At 41.8% G+C, this 13329-nt stretch overlaps 2 protein-coding genes across 4 annotated transcripts in view; both read left to right on the top strand.

Annotated features, from left to right (window-relative positions):
• Window positions 1–13329, top strand: part of LOC121195886 (homeobox protein Hox-D3-like) — a 56176-nt gene that overhangs the window by 13114 nt on the left and 29733 nt on the right. Inside the window, exon 2 of one of the 3 annotated variants that reach the window (XM_041059604.1) lies at window positions 8419–8725. The exons of 1 other annotated variant lie outside the window; for it this stretch is intronic. The gene's annotated coding sequence lies outside the window, so the exon portion shown is untranslated. Of the gene's footprint in view, window positions 1–8297; window positions 8726–13329 lie in introns of those variants that run through there. One more of the 3 variants, XM_041059613.1, reaches the window with a different exon arrangement.
• hoxc8a (homeobox C8a) lies at window positions 1051–4787 on the top strand. Its single transcript, XM_041059666.1, has 2 exons — window positions 1051–1673; window positions 3154–4787. The coding sequence occupies exons 1-2, from the start codon at window positions 1238–1240 to the stop codon at window positions 3468–3470; spliced, it is 753 nt and encodes a 250-aa protein (XP_040915600.1). The 5' UTR covers window positions 1051–1237; the 3' UTR covers window positions 3471–4787.

Below are 13329 nucleotides of genomic sequence, written 5' to 3' on the forward strand. Positions count from 1 at the left end.
AGAGTGTGAGAGAGAGAGAGAGAGAGACCCTACAACTATTGAGCTGGGAATTGCACGCGCGCTGATTGTAGCTAAACATCCAATGTAAAATTTTATGAACTCCTCCACGTGGGAGATTTACGGCTTATCCTCGTCGGTTTTACGGGGTCAGTAAGTGGCACCTAGTATTCATAGGTCGTGTTTATATTTGCGTGTGTCGGTGTTTTACAGCGCACGGTGCAAGTGTGTCGCTCTGGTCTTTACTCGATTACACCGAGGGGAATGTTTTGTCTTCATCTCGTACATTATTTCGCTTGTCGGCCCTGTGTGTCATACCCTCGGTTTTGCCTCGCTTTTAGTATTGTTTTAGTGTTGCTTTATGTCACGTTTTGGTCTTCATGAACTCCCAAATGCTATGTTGACCTGCTAGAGCCCATTAAAGGTCACCTATTTGCTAGAAATCAGTGTACTCCAATAAGGCCTGAGAGGGCAAACACCAACTCATAACAGCTTTATCCGTTCGTAAAGACTAAACTTTTCCTGCCATATACACCTCCTAACCTCCATGCAAAGACAACAAGCTAAACTATAAATTCAGACAATAGTGGAAATGCCTCATGCTTCAGAGTCTTTATATTTTAACCGTTTCACAACTCCATATATCAGCTTATAACAAAGCGTTTTGTGATAAATACAACATTGATCACGTTTAAAGCCTCTTGGGTTGTTGGTTATGATTAGTGCAGCTCCTCTCAAGGTGGATATACGTAGGGCCCACGTCTGACCGGTCGCAGAAAGATGAAGGGGTGGGTGGGGGGTGTGGGGGGAGGCGGGGGGTGTTGGAGGAGGGTGGGGGGCGCTTGTGGTGGGGGTGGTTGGGTGGGAAGCTAAAAAAAAAAAAAAAAAAAAAGGAAAAAGAAAGAAAAGAGCAGCGTCTGTGACTGGTGCCGGTCGAGCAAGCCAGCTTTAACCTTTAGCTAACGCACATCCAAAGCACATGCCATGAGCCGGGTTTGAGCCCGCACAGCCTGGGAAAAAAAAAACCCACCCCACTCACGACTGCGAGAGAAATCCGATGAGAGGAACGGCTCAGAGAGAGTGAGCTGCCGTAGATTGTCCAAAGGGGCAGCGTTTCTCCTAGTTCCGGTTTGTCTGCCTGTGTGCGCTGTGCGAGTTGGGACCCTAAACAAAAGGCTGCCATCATCCTAAAGGAGATATTCAACTGCGAGAGAGACCGTCTGCTTGATGCTAACTAAACATGAGCTCCTATTTTGTTAACCCTCTTTTTTCTAAGTACAAAGGCGGCGAGTCACTGGAGCCAACTTACTACGACTGCAGGTTTCCACAAAGCGTTGCCCGCAGCCACACGCTGGTTTACGGACCCGGAGCAGCCGCACCGGGCTTTCAGCACCCGTCCCATCATGTGCAGGACTTTTTCCACCATGGGACCACGGGGATCTCCAACCCCGGATACCAGCAAAACCCCTGCGCTTTGGCTTGCCACGGAGACGCAACGAAATTTTATGGATATGAAGCCCTTCCGAGGCAAACGCTTTATGGTACCCAGCAAGACGCAAGCCTAGCGCAATACCCAGACTGTAAATCGTCGAGCAGCTCTAACCCCGGAGAAGGACAAGGCCACTTAAATCAAAACTCCTCTCCCAGTCTTATGTTTCCTTGGATGAGACCCCACGGTCAGAATCATACAATTATTTCCTATTCTTTCAATGTTACTCGGTGCGCGCGCGTGTGTGTTTGTCAGCGTGTGTCTGCCTGTGTGTGTATGTGTGTGCTTTTTTTTTTGTGCATGCGTGCTAAATACGCCTGAGTGTGTATATATATGTGTGCGTGAGTGTGTCTCTAAACTATAAAACGAAATAAGTCAGGGAACATGATGGGGCACATACAACCTGTACTGCAGGCTGCTGTTACTCTGCAGCACATGTCCATACAGGGCTGAGTTGTTGCTTTCAAAAGTGCCTTTAAAACACTGTATTGCTGATCAGAGCTCATGACACCAGCTCTTTGAAGTCAATTATCGTTCACATAAGATATTTCACAAACCCTAAACGCACTAGGGGGAAAGGATGAGTAAGTCGTAATTTATAATATGGTGTGGTACCACACACACCAGTAAGCATGCAGAGTGACAGGAGGGTTAGCTGAAACACAACATGCTCTGATTATCCAGAATCTGGGTTTTGAGGGTTTGGGGGGTAATTTGACCCGCAGGCCCAATGTGGCTCAGGCTCATACAGCCATAATCATAAGGGCTTTGTAGATATTACCCCTTCCATTCATGGATCATCCTGTTCCAGGCTATCAGGCTACATTAACTCCACACAGGTGTAAGCTTCATTTTATCTGCTCAGAGAGATATATATCACTATAGCCTGTCCCCATCTGTTGTTACAGTGAAGCTTTATCTCGTCTCTCTTTTCATACTTTTCTTTCTCTTCTTATTTTCATTCCTGTGTGTGTGACTCTGTAAGTATGTTTGTATGTATTTATATGTGTATGTGTGTGTATGTGTGTCTGAAAATCTCAATCAGCCTTTCACGACCCCTGTTGCTAGTGAGGAAAACCAAACACATTTCTGTAAACAAGCTCCTATAGTTTACATCTAAAGTAGAATAGAACGCATAGGCTTAGTTTGTGGGAATCAGGCCTTAATGAATTTACATTGATAGAAATATGAATTCATAATTGATAGCCATTTTGAAAATAGATCCACATTGTCTTCTCATACTCACACAGTAACTCTTTAGTGGAGTGGGTTTAAAAGTTGCATCAGACAGCTGATCCCTCCTGCAGACAGAGCTGGAAATGGCACAAACACGAGTGAAAAATATTAGTATTAGGAAGACTATTATTTTGAAATTCCACACGTAAACAATTCCTGTTCGGCAGGTGTGTAGCCTAATAGATATTACTGTTAATGCAAAATCTACTGTACACAACCTTCGCTCTTTATGAGTGGATGTGACCTGGAAGATGTGAACGCAATTTAAGGAGCTGAGCGATTAGTATTCATGCTGGGAAGGAAAAAAAGAGAGAAAATGCAGAATTAATTATAAGTCATCTGAATGTTTTCTTCTTCTTCTTCTTTTTTTTTTTTTTTAATGGGGGACCGTGGTCAGTCCAGCTAACCTCTGGCTTTATATTTCATTCAAGCCCCAGGAAGACGGAATGGGAGGCAAACCTACAGTCGTTACCAAACTCTTGAACTGGAGAAGGAGTTTCTCTTCAACCCTTACCTGACCCGCAAGAGGAGGATCGAGGTGTCCCACGCCCTGAGCCTCACCGAGCGGCAGGTGAAGATTTGGTTTCAGAACAGGAGGATGAAGTGGAAAAAAGAGAACAACAAAGACAAGTTTCCGGGTCAGAGAGGAGAGGCTGAAGCCGAGGCCGAGGAAGAGGGCAACGAGGACGGTGAAGGGGAAGAGGGAGAGGAGAAAGAAGCGGAAGAGAAAGAGGAGACCAAGGAGTGATTTTATGGTCCTTTTTATGGTTATATGGCTGAAAAAGAGAGGGGAAAAAAAAAGAGAGGTCCCATAAACAGACGAAGAGTCACAAGGAGGCAGAGAGCGTCAACTTTATGACCACCCTTTCATTTTGTCAAGAGGGAACAGGAATCCCACCAATAACGCTGTCATAAATAGACAAAAATTCTCCCTTCTCACCGTTATCCTAACATGATTCGCGTTGCCATTTGGATTTCTCTGTAGAAGCTACACACGCCTGTGGCAAATTTTCTTTTTTTTTGGTAGAACTGTCGCCCTTGCAAAAACAAAACAGAACAAAAAAATAAAATAAATGAATAAAACTAAAAAATAAAACAGGGGGGTGAAACGCATGTTAGGTGGAAAAATGGCTTAGCTATTTTTTACAAATTTGCTTTTAATAATAACTGTATCAGAAGCATAGCCAAATAAGATCAGAACATGACCAACGCCGACCTGTGTTGTAAATACATTATAGCCTACATTTTAAAAAAGAACATCATTTCAGAGTAACCTTTGCGAAGCTGTAAGTGAAAATGTAGGCCTATAACTTAGTAGTAAGTGTTCAAACATCATCGCAGCAGTTACATTGGCTATCAGCCCATGTATAAACCACAAGTTTTATTATTCTAATTGTTACTGTTACTGTTTTACTCGTTTTCATGTGAATGGCCTAGACAAAGATAGCCATTAGCTCCTCAGACATCTTTTTTCTAGGATTACCAGGGAAATGCAATCGTTTGAAATCCTTTGATGCTACCTAAACCTGGGGAAATTGCAATAGAGATTTCTGAATATAGAGATTTCATATGGTTTTAATTTTAAAGTGTTCTATATCAACCTTATATTATTAAGTTATGTATGTAGCATTTACCCGATATACAATATACACTTGTTGAAGACAATTTGTGAGTCTTGGGAAGACAATTAGCTCAAAGCCAAGCAAACAATTTTGAGATTGTACCACGGCACTACCTAAACTCAGAGCCTTGCCTTTTGCTGAATTTATATTCCACACTTATGGCATCGCTCTGATATGATTGCAAGCTATTTCCCCAACAACTAAAACTGCCTATAACGCACATTTACTGTGTATGATAATACCTGCTACAATTACAACGATTTTAAAGTAAGGGAATTTTTATTTTAATGTGCTGGTGATATAGCGTAGTTGTTTTTGCACTGAATATAATCTTTATGTACGTCTTGTTATATATTGATGTTAACAGTATGCTCGTTTCCTGGTGTTTCTCCTGTGAAAGACGGATTTGTGTGTCCCCGCCATTGTTGATGTAAAATCACAAATAAACAAGATGGCTCACAATCATTTCTGTTTTATTTTTTTATTTTTTATTTTTACTTTATTGACGTTACAGACTCGGTTATTGAAAGTACTCCATCTTCCACCCGCACACACATGCGTACGAGGCGCATACATACGTGAACTGAGAAGCCAAGTCACAGTCCAATGTGTGAAATGGAGTCTGCGCATTTATATTTTATTGTTTTTGCCTCTTCGCCGCTTTGCTCTTTGACAAGTTATAAACTTTCAGACGGTGGTTAGAAACGCTCACAGCTCAACATAACACACCCACAAGTGATTTGGTGCAAATAATCAGAACGATTCGACGAGGAAATGGATAAACATGCAACAATCCTGATGTTTTGATGATGCTTTGACTTTCAGCCCATATGTGCTCAGAACATTTATAGGCGGCGGCAGGAGGGAAGAGAAGGAGCGAACACACTGAATCACCTCTTGTCTAAAGTTTGCCTAATTTAAACTTTGCAACTTATTCGATTAAAAAAAAAAAAAAACCGCCAGACCTGCGTTTGCAGATGTATCCCTTTACCTTTTAAGGCAGGGTTGCGAATCCCATTCACAGCATGCCTACTCTCCAAAGCCTGGGTCGTATTTGATTCATCCTCTTAATAAGAAACTTCCTCTCTTCAGGGAGGACACGAGGCTTTTCTTAATGAATCTTGGGATGAATAATGGCTGTTTGAGATGGGATGAACAAACATCTGGCGTCTTATGTTTAATAATCAGACTAAATAACGGCGAAGCATGAGGGAGGCTTTCATCTGTCTATACCATTGCAAGGTGTTGAGTGAGGCTCGGTGTCCAGACAAACCTCCGGAAGGCACCAGAGCGTTGAAATCAAAGCGTATGAGAGGCCAAGTGCAGGTAACACCTTGTGTCTCATCTTCGCCAGCTGCTGTTGCTGCTGCTGCTGCTGTTGAGTTTATGGCCATCGTTTAGACTAAACTGAAATGAGCAGTCGCCATAAAATCTGAGTAACATTTACGTGGTCTATCCCAAACAGCACAATGTGCCTCAGATACATCACTGTAGGTCACTTGAGCTGTTGTTACATTTGGTAAAACACCGGCACTCGATCGACTATTTTAATAGAAATCTGATCCTTTTTTTTTCCCCCACCAGAAAACATGTAATTCGACCTCTTCCTTTTCCACCAACTGTTTAAAACAGTATCTCACTTGCATATCACTGAAACACGAGCTGTATTTTTAATTTGAAGGACATTTAATTTCCTGCTACTTTTTTTTTTTTTACTTTTTATTTCTTTCTTTTAAATGTAAGTCTATTCTTAGAACTGCTGTTGTACTAGGTGTCGTCTCTCCGTGTAGATGTTTCAGTTTCCCGCATCTAAATTATTCAAAGCTCCTAGTGCCTCCAGCCTATCCTCTATCCGCTCAGTTATATTATAATACTCTGCTATTTGAATAAGCTGAAGTGATCCATTCGATGTGTATATGAGACACTGTGGATGCAAATACTTAACCGTGGAGACGACTATCAGGTGTGAGGGTTAGGAGACTGTTATTCCTTGAAGGAATGGGGTTTGGTTACTAGGCCCGTATTTAAATTTTATTCGAAGTGTTTATTTGTTGTTATTTGTTTATTATTTAAAGGTAGATTGCGGGACTGGGAAAACTAAGACCTAAGTGGGATCGTGCATTTTTTTTTTCAGAGAGAAAAAAAGAACAGAACTTGACAGTTTTCTTCAGTGAATAGTTTTATTTACATTTTTCCCAGTGAAACTAAATTGTAAATAAAAAACTTAAGAGATCAGCATTTATTGCGTCTGACTGATAAAGCTAAACAGTGCAGTCTAACGAATGAAATGGGATCGAAGACACAGTGTTACGGCCTTTTGACTGAATTTATCTGTGTACATTGTATTGCAGCCAAACTCCTTTTAAAATCCAGTATTTCTCTTTAATATAAGAATAAAATAGTACAAAATAGGTATCACAAAAGCAAATAGAATCAAGTGTTGTTTTTCCTCTGTTAGGAGTTTTTACCCCTCAGTTGAATCTTATCTTTTTTTTTTTTTTCTACATGAAACAGTGTCGGGTCAGAACGCTCCCTTTTCATTCAGGGTGTTTATTTCTCTATTTGCCTGCGTGTTGTCTTTAGAAAATTCCGGATGTGTCCCCAAGTCACAGCTATTCTGCACCACGGAAGGGCCCTTTGTGTGTGAATGTGTGTACTTTTACCACTGGGTTGACATTACCAATAAAGTTTAGTGTACCTGCTGTAAACTTTATTGGCGGTGTAAAGGCACGGCTCGGATGGGTCTGCATCTTTTGTCTGTGTATGCCGAGGCTCAGTGTGGTAGATCACGGCCTGCAAGGACAAGATGCACAGCTCATCCAAGTATGTAACACTAATTTTTTAAAATGATAATTTATTTTATTCGTTACTCAGACTGCATATCATTTTTTTTGTCTTGCCCTGTGTGATTTAAGAGATAAAACCTGCGTGTTAGGCTCAGATTAAATGATTTCTGCTCTATTGTCTCCTCTTCAAGTTGAACCTCTTATTCTCTTTTTTTTTCTAATTAATTAATTTATTTCTTAGATGTATTTCGATGCAGTATATTTGCTGAAGGTGAAGGAATTCTCTCATAAACACAGTGCTCGCTTCGTTTTCTCCATGTTTCTGAGATGTAACATTTATGTCCGTGTTTTCCAAAGGCATATTTTTTTTTTCCTCCTTTGCGTGCAACACTTGAGATCGTGTTGAAAGTGTGAACCAGATTTACACTGTATGTTGACCGCTTGTCATTAGACTTGATAGCTGATGTGCTGTGGGTCTTCCCTGCAGCCTCACACTCCACTTTATCTGCTTTTCAAGTTGCAGCCTTGCAGCCAATTAGTTAAATTCTGCCTCATTTTAATATTATGCTTGCACCTGGAGCATGTAGTTGATGTTGGGTATGTGTGGAGCAGCAAACCATAACATCTAATTACTGTCATGTAAATCCATCCTTGAGAGCCAGTCAGTGACACACAGGCCCTATGGAAGTATAGTTTAGCCTAATTGAAGTTTAATTAGACGACTCTCTCTCCCTCTCTCTCTCCATGTGTCTCTGTGCCTCTCTCTGTCTCTTTTCCGGTCTCTCCTCCCTCTCTTTCTCACTCACACACTTGTATTTTCCATTTCCCGTTGGCTCGGGTAGATGAGGATGGCATACAGCTTGCCCACCAGGGGAACTGTCATATTTTTTTTTTTTTGACGCAGGTTTAATTTGTGACCTATGGGAAATTTCAGCATATCGTGTGGCCATTTTTAGTTTAGTGGAATCGAAAAAAAAAAAAAAAACGAAAAGGGAAAGATGGGTGCAAACATTCCTGGTTGTTAAAGGGAGAAATTTACAGCTGAGTAATAAAAGTTTACGACTGAATCCTTTCTGCGATTGGCTGCAGCGAGCCACGTGGCACACGCTCTATGAACATGAACTTTATGCTGTTGTCTATTCTCTGGTCCTTCCCTTGTATCAGCAGCAGGCTAAGCTGGGGCGTAGAAACGTCCCTTTTTTTCTTCTTTATTTTAATACAAAAACACTGCACTGTCATTGTGCCGCTGCTTCGTGTGATATTCATCCGATCTCCGACTTCCTGACAGAGGGATCTTCGGGACAGTCGCCGCCTCTACCAGCCGCTGCCTGCGTTTGTCCCCCCACCCCCCCCTCTCCCGGAGGCAATAAAGCCGAGCGACTGGGATAGGGAAAAGGAGCAAGCAAGCCTGCTAGAAAAAAAGACTTCTCCCAGCAAACAGACACCCTGCCTCCATAAGCTCCTAATCGCCAGTGAAGACAGCCAGCAGAACACGGGAGAAGTGCGCTGTGTTGATATTTCCCACTCGCCATCGTGACCCCTTAGCTGCTGTGTTGGACCACAGAGAGGCTACAAACTACGGAGAGCCCGCTGGGGTAAGATTACACCTTTCTCTATCGCTCTTTCTCAGTGTTTTTGTGCTGTGTTTGGCGTTCAGCCGCTGATTTCTGAGTTCAAATGATGAATGGTGCGGAGGAGTGAGCGTGTGAGATCACGAGAAGGTGGAGGCGTCTATGTGCTGGTGACCTGACCTGTAGCCTGGGAAGCCTGCTGGTGCCCAGGGCGACTGTCATTGTACCTCACTGGCTCCTGTAGCAGCACCTGCGTGTGCTGCTCGCCGCTTTAGCACTACATTAGCTGAGCATTTTAGAGGTGCTGTGCCAGTCTGTTGTAATGAATTGCTTAGTGATAGTAAACTTTCTCATCACTCATAGGCCCTTCTGACCAGGCAGTGACAAATTACGCACAGAGCTGACTGATGTGCTCTAATTATTTCTTGTTTCCACACTTGTTGCCACTTGTTGTGTCCAGTCTGTGCCAAGAACCTGAATAACATCTATGTGCAGTTTCACGCACGCGCATGTCGCACACACAAGCACACACAGGCTCCTGTATGTACACATTGACACACACACACACGGATATCTCTCGGCAGTGCCCCCTAGCGACCAAAAGCGCTGCATGTGGAAGTGGGCGGGTGTTGAGGCTTGTTGTTTATGGCTGCTGGTTCTTTCTTTCTTTTTTCTTTTTTTCTTTCTTCTTTTTTTCGGCGGCTGTTCACTGCGGATGTCAGCTGACCCAGCTGATACACTGCTACCAGCGAGTAACTGCAAGAGCTGACGCCTAAAGAGTGTTTCTGAACGTCTGATTAGCTGTCGTCACTTTGGAGAAGGAGACGTTGGCCTGTTTTATTGTTTTGTTCTGGTGTTCTGGTGTAATGGGATGCAGTGATTTGCATATGGCTCCGTGACATAATCACTGACGACATAGTGAGAAGTTAGCATGTCATTTTATTTACACCATCACAAATATCCTCATTATCATCAACACCACCAGCAATAACAGTAATCATTTAACATTAGTGAACAGGGTGTTTTATATTTATGTATAAATATATATAAAACTGAGCTTGAGCTGCGTATTGGAAATCACACAGGAATGGTGCCAAGTAGGGTGTGTTGCCAACAGTTGACCAAAAAAAAAAGAAGAAAAAAATTCAGATTAATTTCACAATATGGTCAGCATGTGAAACTACTAACAGATAAGGCTGTTTGTGTGTGTGTGTTTGTTTGTTTGTTTGTAAAGGAAAAGAAATATATATATATATTTTTTTTTAAATCATCATCAAGGATAGGGGATTGGCCTGCATTGCATCCCCAAAACAAAGTAGTGCATCTATTGCAAAGGCATCTTAAATACCACCGAGTGTGTGCAATGTGCACTGTGTGCAGTGTGCGTGAGTGTGTAGGAGTGTGTGTGCGCGCATGTCGGCTGTTTTATCAAGGCTCAGCTTGGTGAAACGCTCTCTCTGTGTTTTATTATTGTCTGTGCGGAGACAAAATATTGTTTGTATGCTGAAGTGGTTTCATGTGTCTCCGTCCCCCTGCTGAAACTCAGCAGTCCTGCTTTTCAATCTTGTAAAACACAATTATTGGCAAAGCCTCGTTCTGGAAGCCTTTAAAGTCTTACAACCTACTGTTACACACGTTGTTTGCTTTTCCCTTATGAAACATTGTTGTTGCAATGGATCGTGTCCGCTGCTGCCCAATATCAGTGCCTGCAGAGAGAGAGAGAGAGAGAGAAAAATGGAGAGAGAGAGAGAGAGAGAGAGAGAGAGAGAGAGAGAGAGAGAGAGAGAGAGAGAGAGAGAGAGAGAGGAGTTCATTTAATGCATGCCATTTGGGTTGTTAGGTAAATCTTGTTTTAAAATAAGAGGGGAAAACCACAGTCTATTGTTTTGCCCTGCAGTGTTTTTAAAAACCAGAGATAGGTTCACATAAAACTCAATGAAGTCATGAATCTGTCCGCATCACCACATTTAGAACCTCACTTACAAATCCCGACAGGACAAAAAAAATTTTGCCTACTAATGGTCATAATTTATGATGTGTGGATCAACATGTGCTCATTGGGCAACAGCTTCCTGAGTGCTTAACGAGCATAAAGTCGAACACTTCCGGACATTAATTGGGCAAGCCAGCGATGGTAAAGTGCTTATAGAGGGCTTTACATTGTTAGTATGTGAATTACTCCTTATTAGTAAGGTTAGAAGAGGGGGAGAGGAAAAAAGCATCAGGGGCTGACCAGACTTTGCCTCCCTCGCTGTGTTTTTAATCACGGCTGATAATGCAGAATTTTTTACAGGTCCCATACAACTAATACTGAGTGATGTGGTGATGCTGGATATTGATGCACATCTATAGGCATGTAAAAGAGAAGCGGGGCAGGCTCATGGCGGTGGATGGGCCCTTGTTGTGCTGTAGGGGAGCAGGCTGTTAAAGTTAGGCCTTCAGCAGAGAAACTAATTAAAGCGTAAATTTAAATCCTATTCACCAAGCTAATAAGTTGCATAATAATAATAATGATAATAATAATAACACCACCACCAACAACAATGATAATAATGCTTGCGCGTAGGCATGATCTGTTTTCTTAGGCTTCACTGCGAATTCGCGTAGATTACTACAAATTAAGAGCACACGCTATTTATTGCTGAATTATTAATGCTGATTATTAATTTCACAGGTTAGTACTTTGTACTGAGGCTGTTGTGAATAATTTATTATTTTCGTCTCGGTTTCGTCTTTCTTGGTTCTTTCGTTCATCACCGGTCATAATGACCCTTTGAAGATCGAGGAATCGTGAACCAAACGGCTTCTTTCCCTCCTGCGTCAAAAGCCGCGCATGTGATTTGCCTCACGGGCCGCAATAAAACACTAAAACACGAGGGAAAGAATGACCTTTCTAATTCTGCACACTGGCACAACCTCTGCTGCATTCCAGCCTCTCCAGTCCACACATTGGCTTTACTGTTCAGCCTTTTATTTACAACCTGGACTTTATGGACCTGCGTGTTTCTGGAAGGGTCGTGAATAACAATTAAGGACAAATCTGTGTTTTGAAATCCAAATTATTTTCAAATATCATTTTAGTTGAAATGACGAATGGAATAAGTCTATTCATTTTGTTTTAATAGACCTATTTTTTTCGTGCCAGGATCAGTAAATCGCGGCCTGGTCATGACAAAAGAAATCTTTATAACGAAACAAAGAGTTTGACAAATATTGTGCGCATATTGTTTCTGACATCGTGAGCTTGACAAATTAAGGAAGTAACACTGACCACCAGACACTAAGTTTATCACATTTTGTGCTTCGTTTATATTCTCTGGATGTAAATTTAAATTTCACGTTGCACGTAAAGTGGCGAGTTAACTTTTTTAATGTTTTGAGCATTTGCTCCTCAGTTTCAGAGTTTCCTCTGAACTACATTCATACAAATTAGGAGTCCCAGTATTTTCTTCGTGCTGCATTGTGTGTATTTTGCTCCGTGATCAACTAATTCGTTACTTAATATAAAAGTGAGGAGGAAAGAATAATCCCAGGACAGCAGCAGCAGAGCCTCCAACTTTTGCGCTTTATTTGCCTCAAATTTGTGCTTCGCGGATGTCACATATGGCCACGAATAAGGTGAAGGGAAACTTTTATTGCACCAGCTACTTCCTTCTCTTTGTTCTTGTCTCTTTTATGGGCTATTCAGGATCCCAAACAACAGACCAAACAGTGTTGCACGTTTAGGCTGCAAGTATTCACCCTACTGAAGAAAAAAAAAAAAAAATCAATGAGGTGGACCAATAGGCTGCTGTAGCCAGAGCGACTGCGTTTGAACAGACATGTTCAATAACTCCATTGATTATTTCATTGGTATCTATTGTGAGAAAAGCCGAGACAATGTGAATTTTATGGTTTCAAATGAATGTGTGGTGTTTGTTTTTTTTTAGCTGAAACGCGCTCTGACTTCTGAAAAAAAAAAAAAAATGGCAGTGTGGTATAAAATGCGCCCTCGTCCACTGGACAAAAAAAGTGATATAATTATGTTAATTACGGCAAACTGAGAGCGGGAGACGCTGTCTTCTATAATACGTGTTTTTTTTTACGCATTCAGAGGCTGCACATTTCGCCCAGACAAGCTGCTTTGGTTTTGCTAGTTTTTTCTGTCTTTTTTTTTTCTTTTCATTTTTTCAAAACACTTCTCAAGTAATTTCCAAACCCATCATTTGCTGCTGAGATAATTATCGGTTCCCCTTTCCTCTGTGCGTGTCAGAGGAATGTCGAAGTATGATCAGAACAAGAAAAATAAAGACTGGAAAATCTGCATAAGCATTTTAACACTGTATTTTTTTTTTTTACTGTAATTCAACTGTAACCTCTGCGCGCAAAATTCCGAGTACGTACTCTTTATTGTTATATAGTTAAAGAGACTGTACCTGAGAGCTGTCAGCTCATAGTGAACACCGGGCACAGTGGACCTGTGGAGGGTTTTGCCTGACGTGTGCTGGACAGTCGCATAACTCACTAGATTTTTCAAGAGAGTGGCAGAAATGATCTTCTCAGACGCAGCTCTTTGCCAGTCGACTGGTCCCATACACGCTTTTCCCCCCTTTGCTTTATGTCTCCACATGCTGTGCAGTGCTTTTCAT

This window comes from Toxotes jaculatrix, chromosome 2 (assembly GCF_017976425.1).
Source record: "Toxotes jaculatrix isolate fToxJac2 chromosome 2, fToxJac2.pri, whole genome shotgun sequence".
NCBI classification, from domain to species: domain Eukaryota; kingdom Metazoa; phylum Chordata; class Actinopteri; family Toxotidae; genus Toxotes; species Toxotes jaculatrix.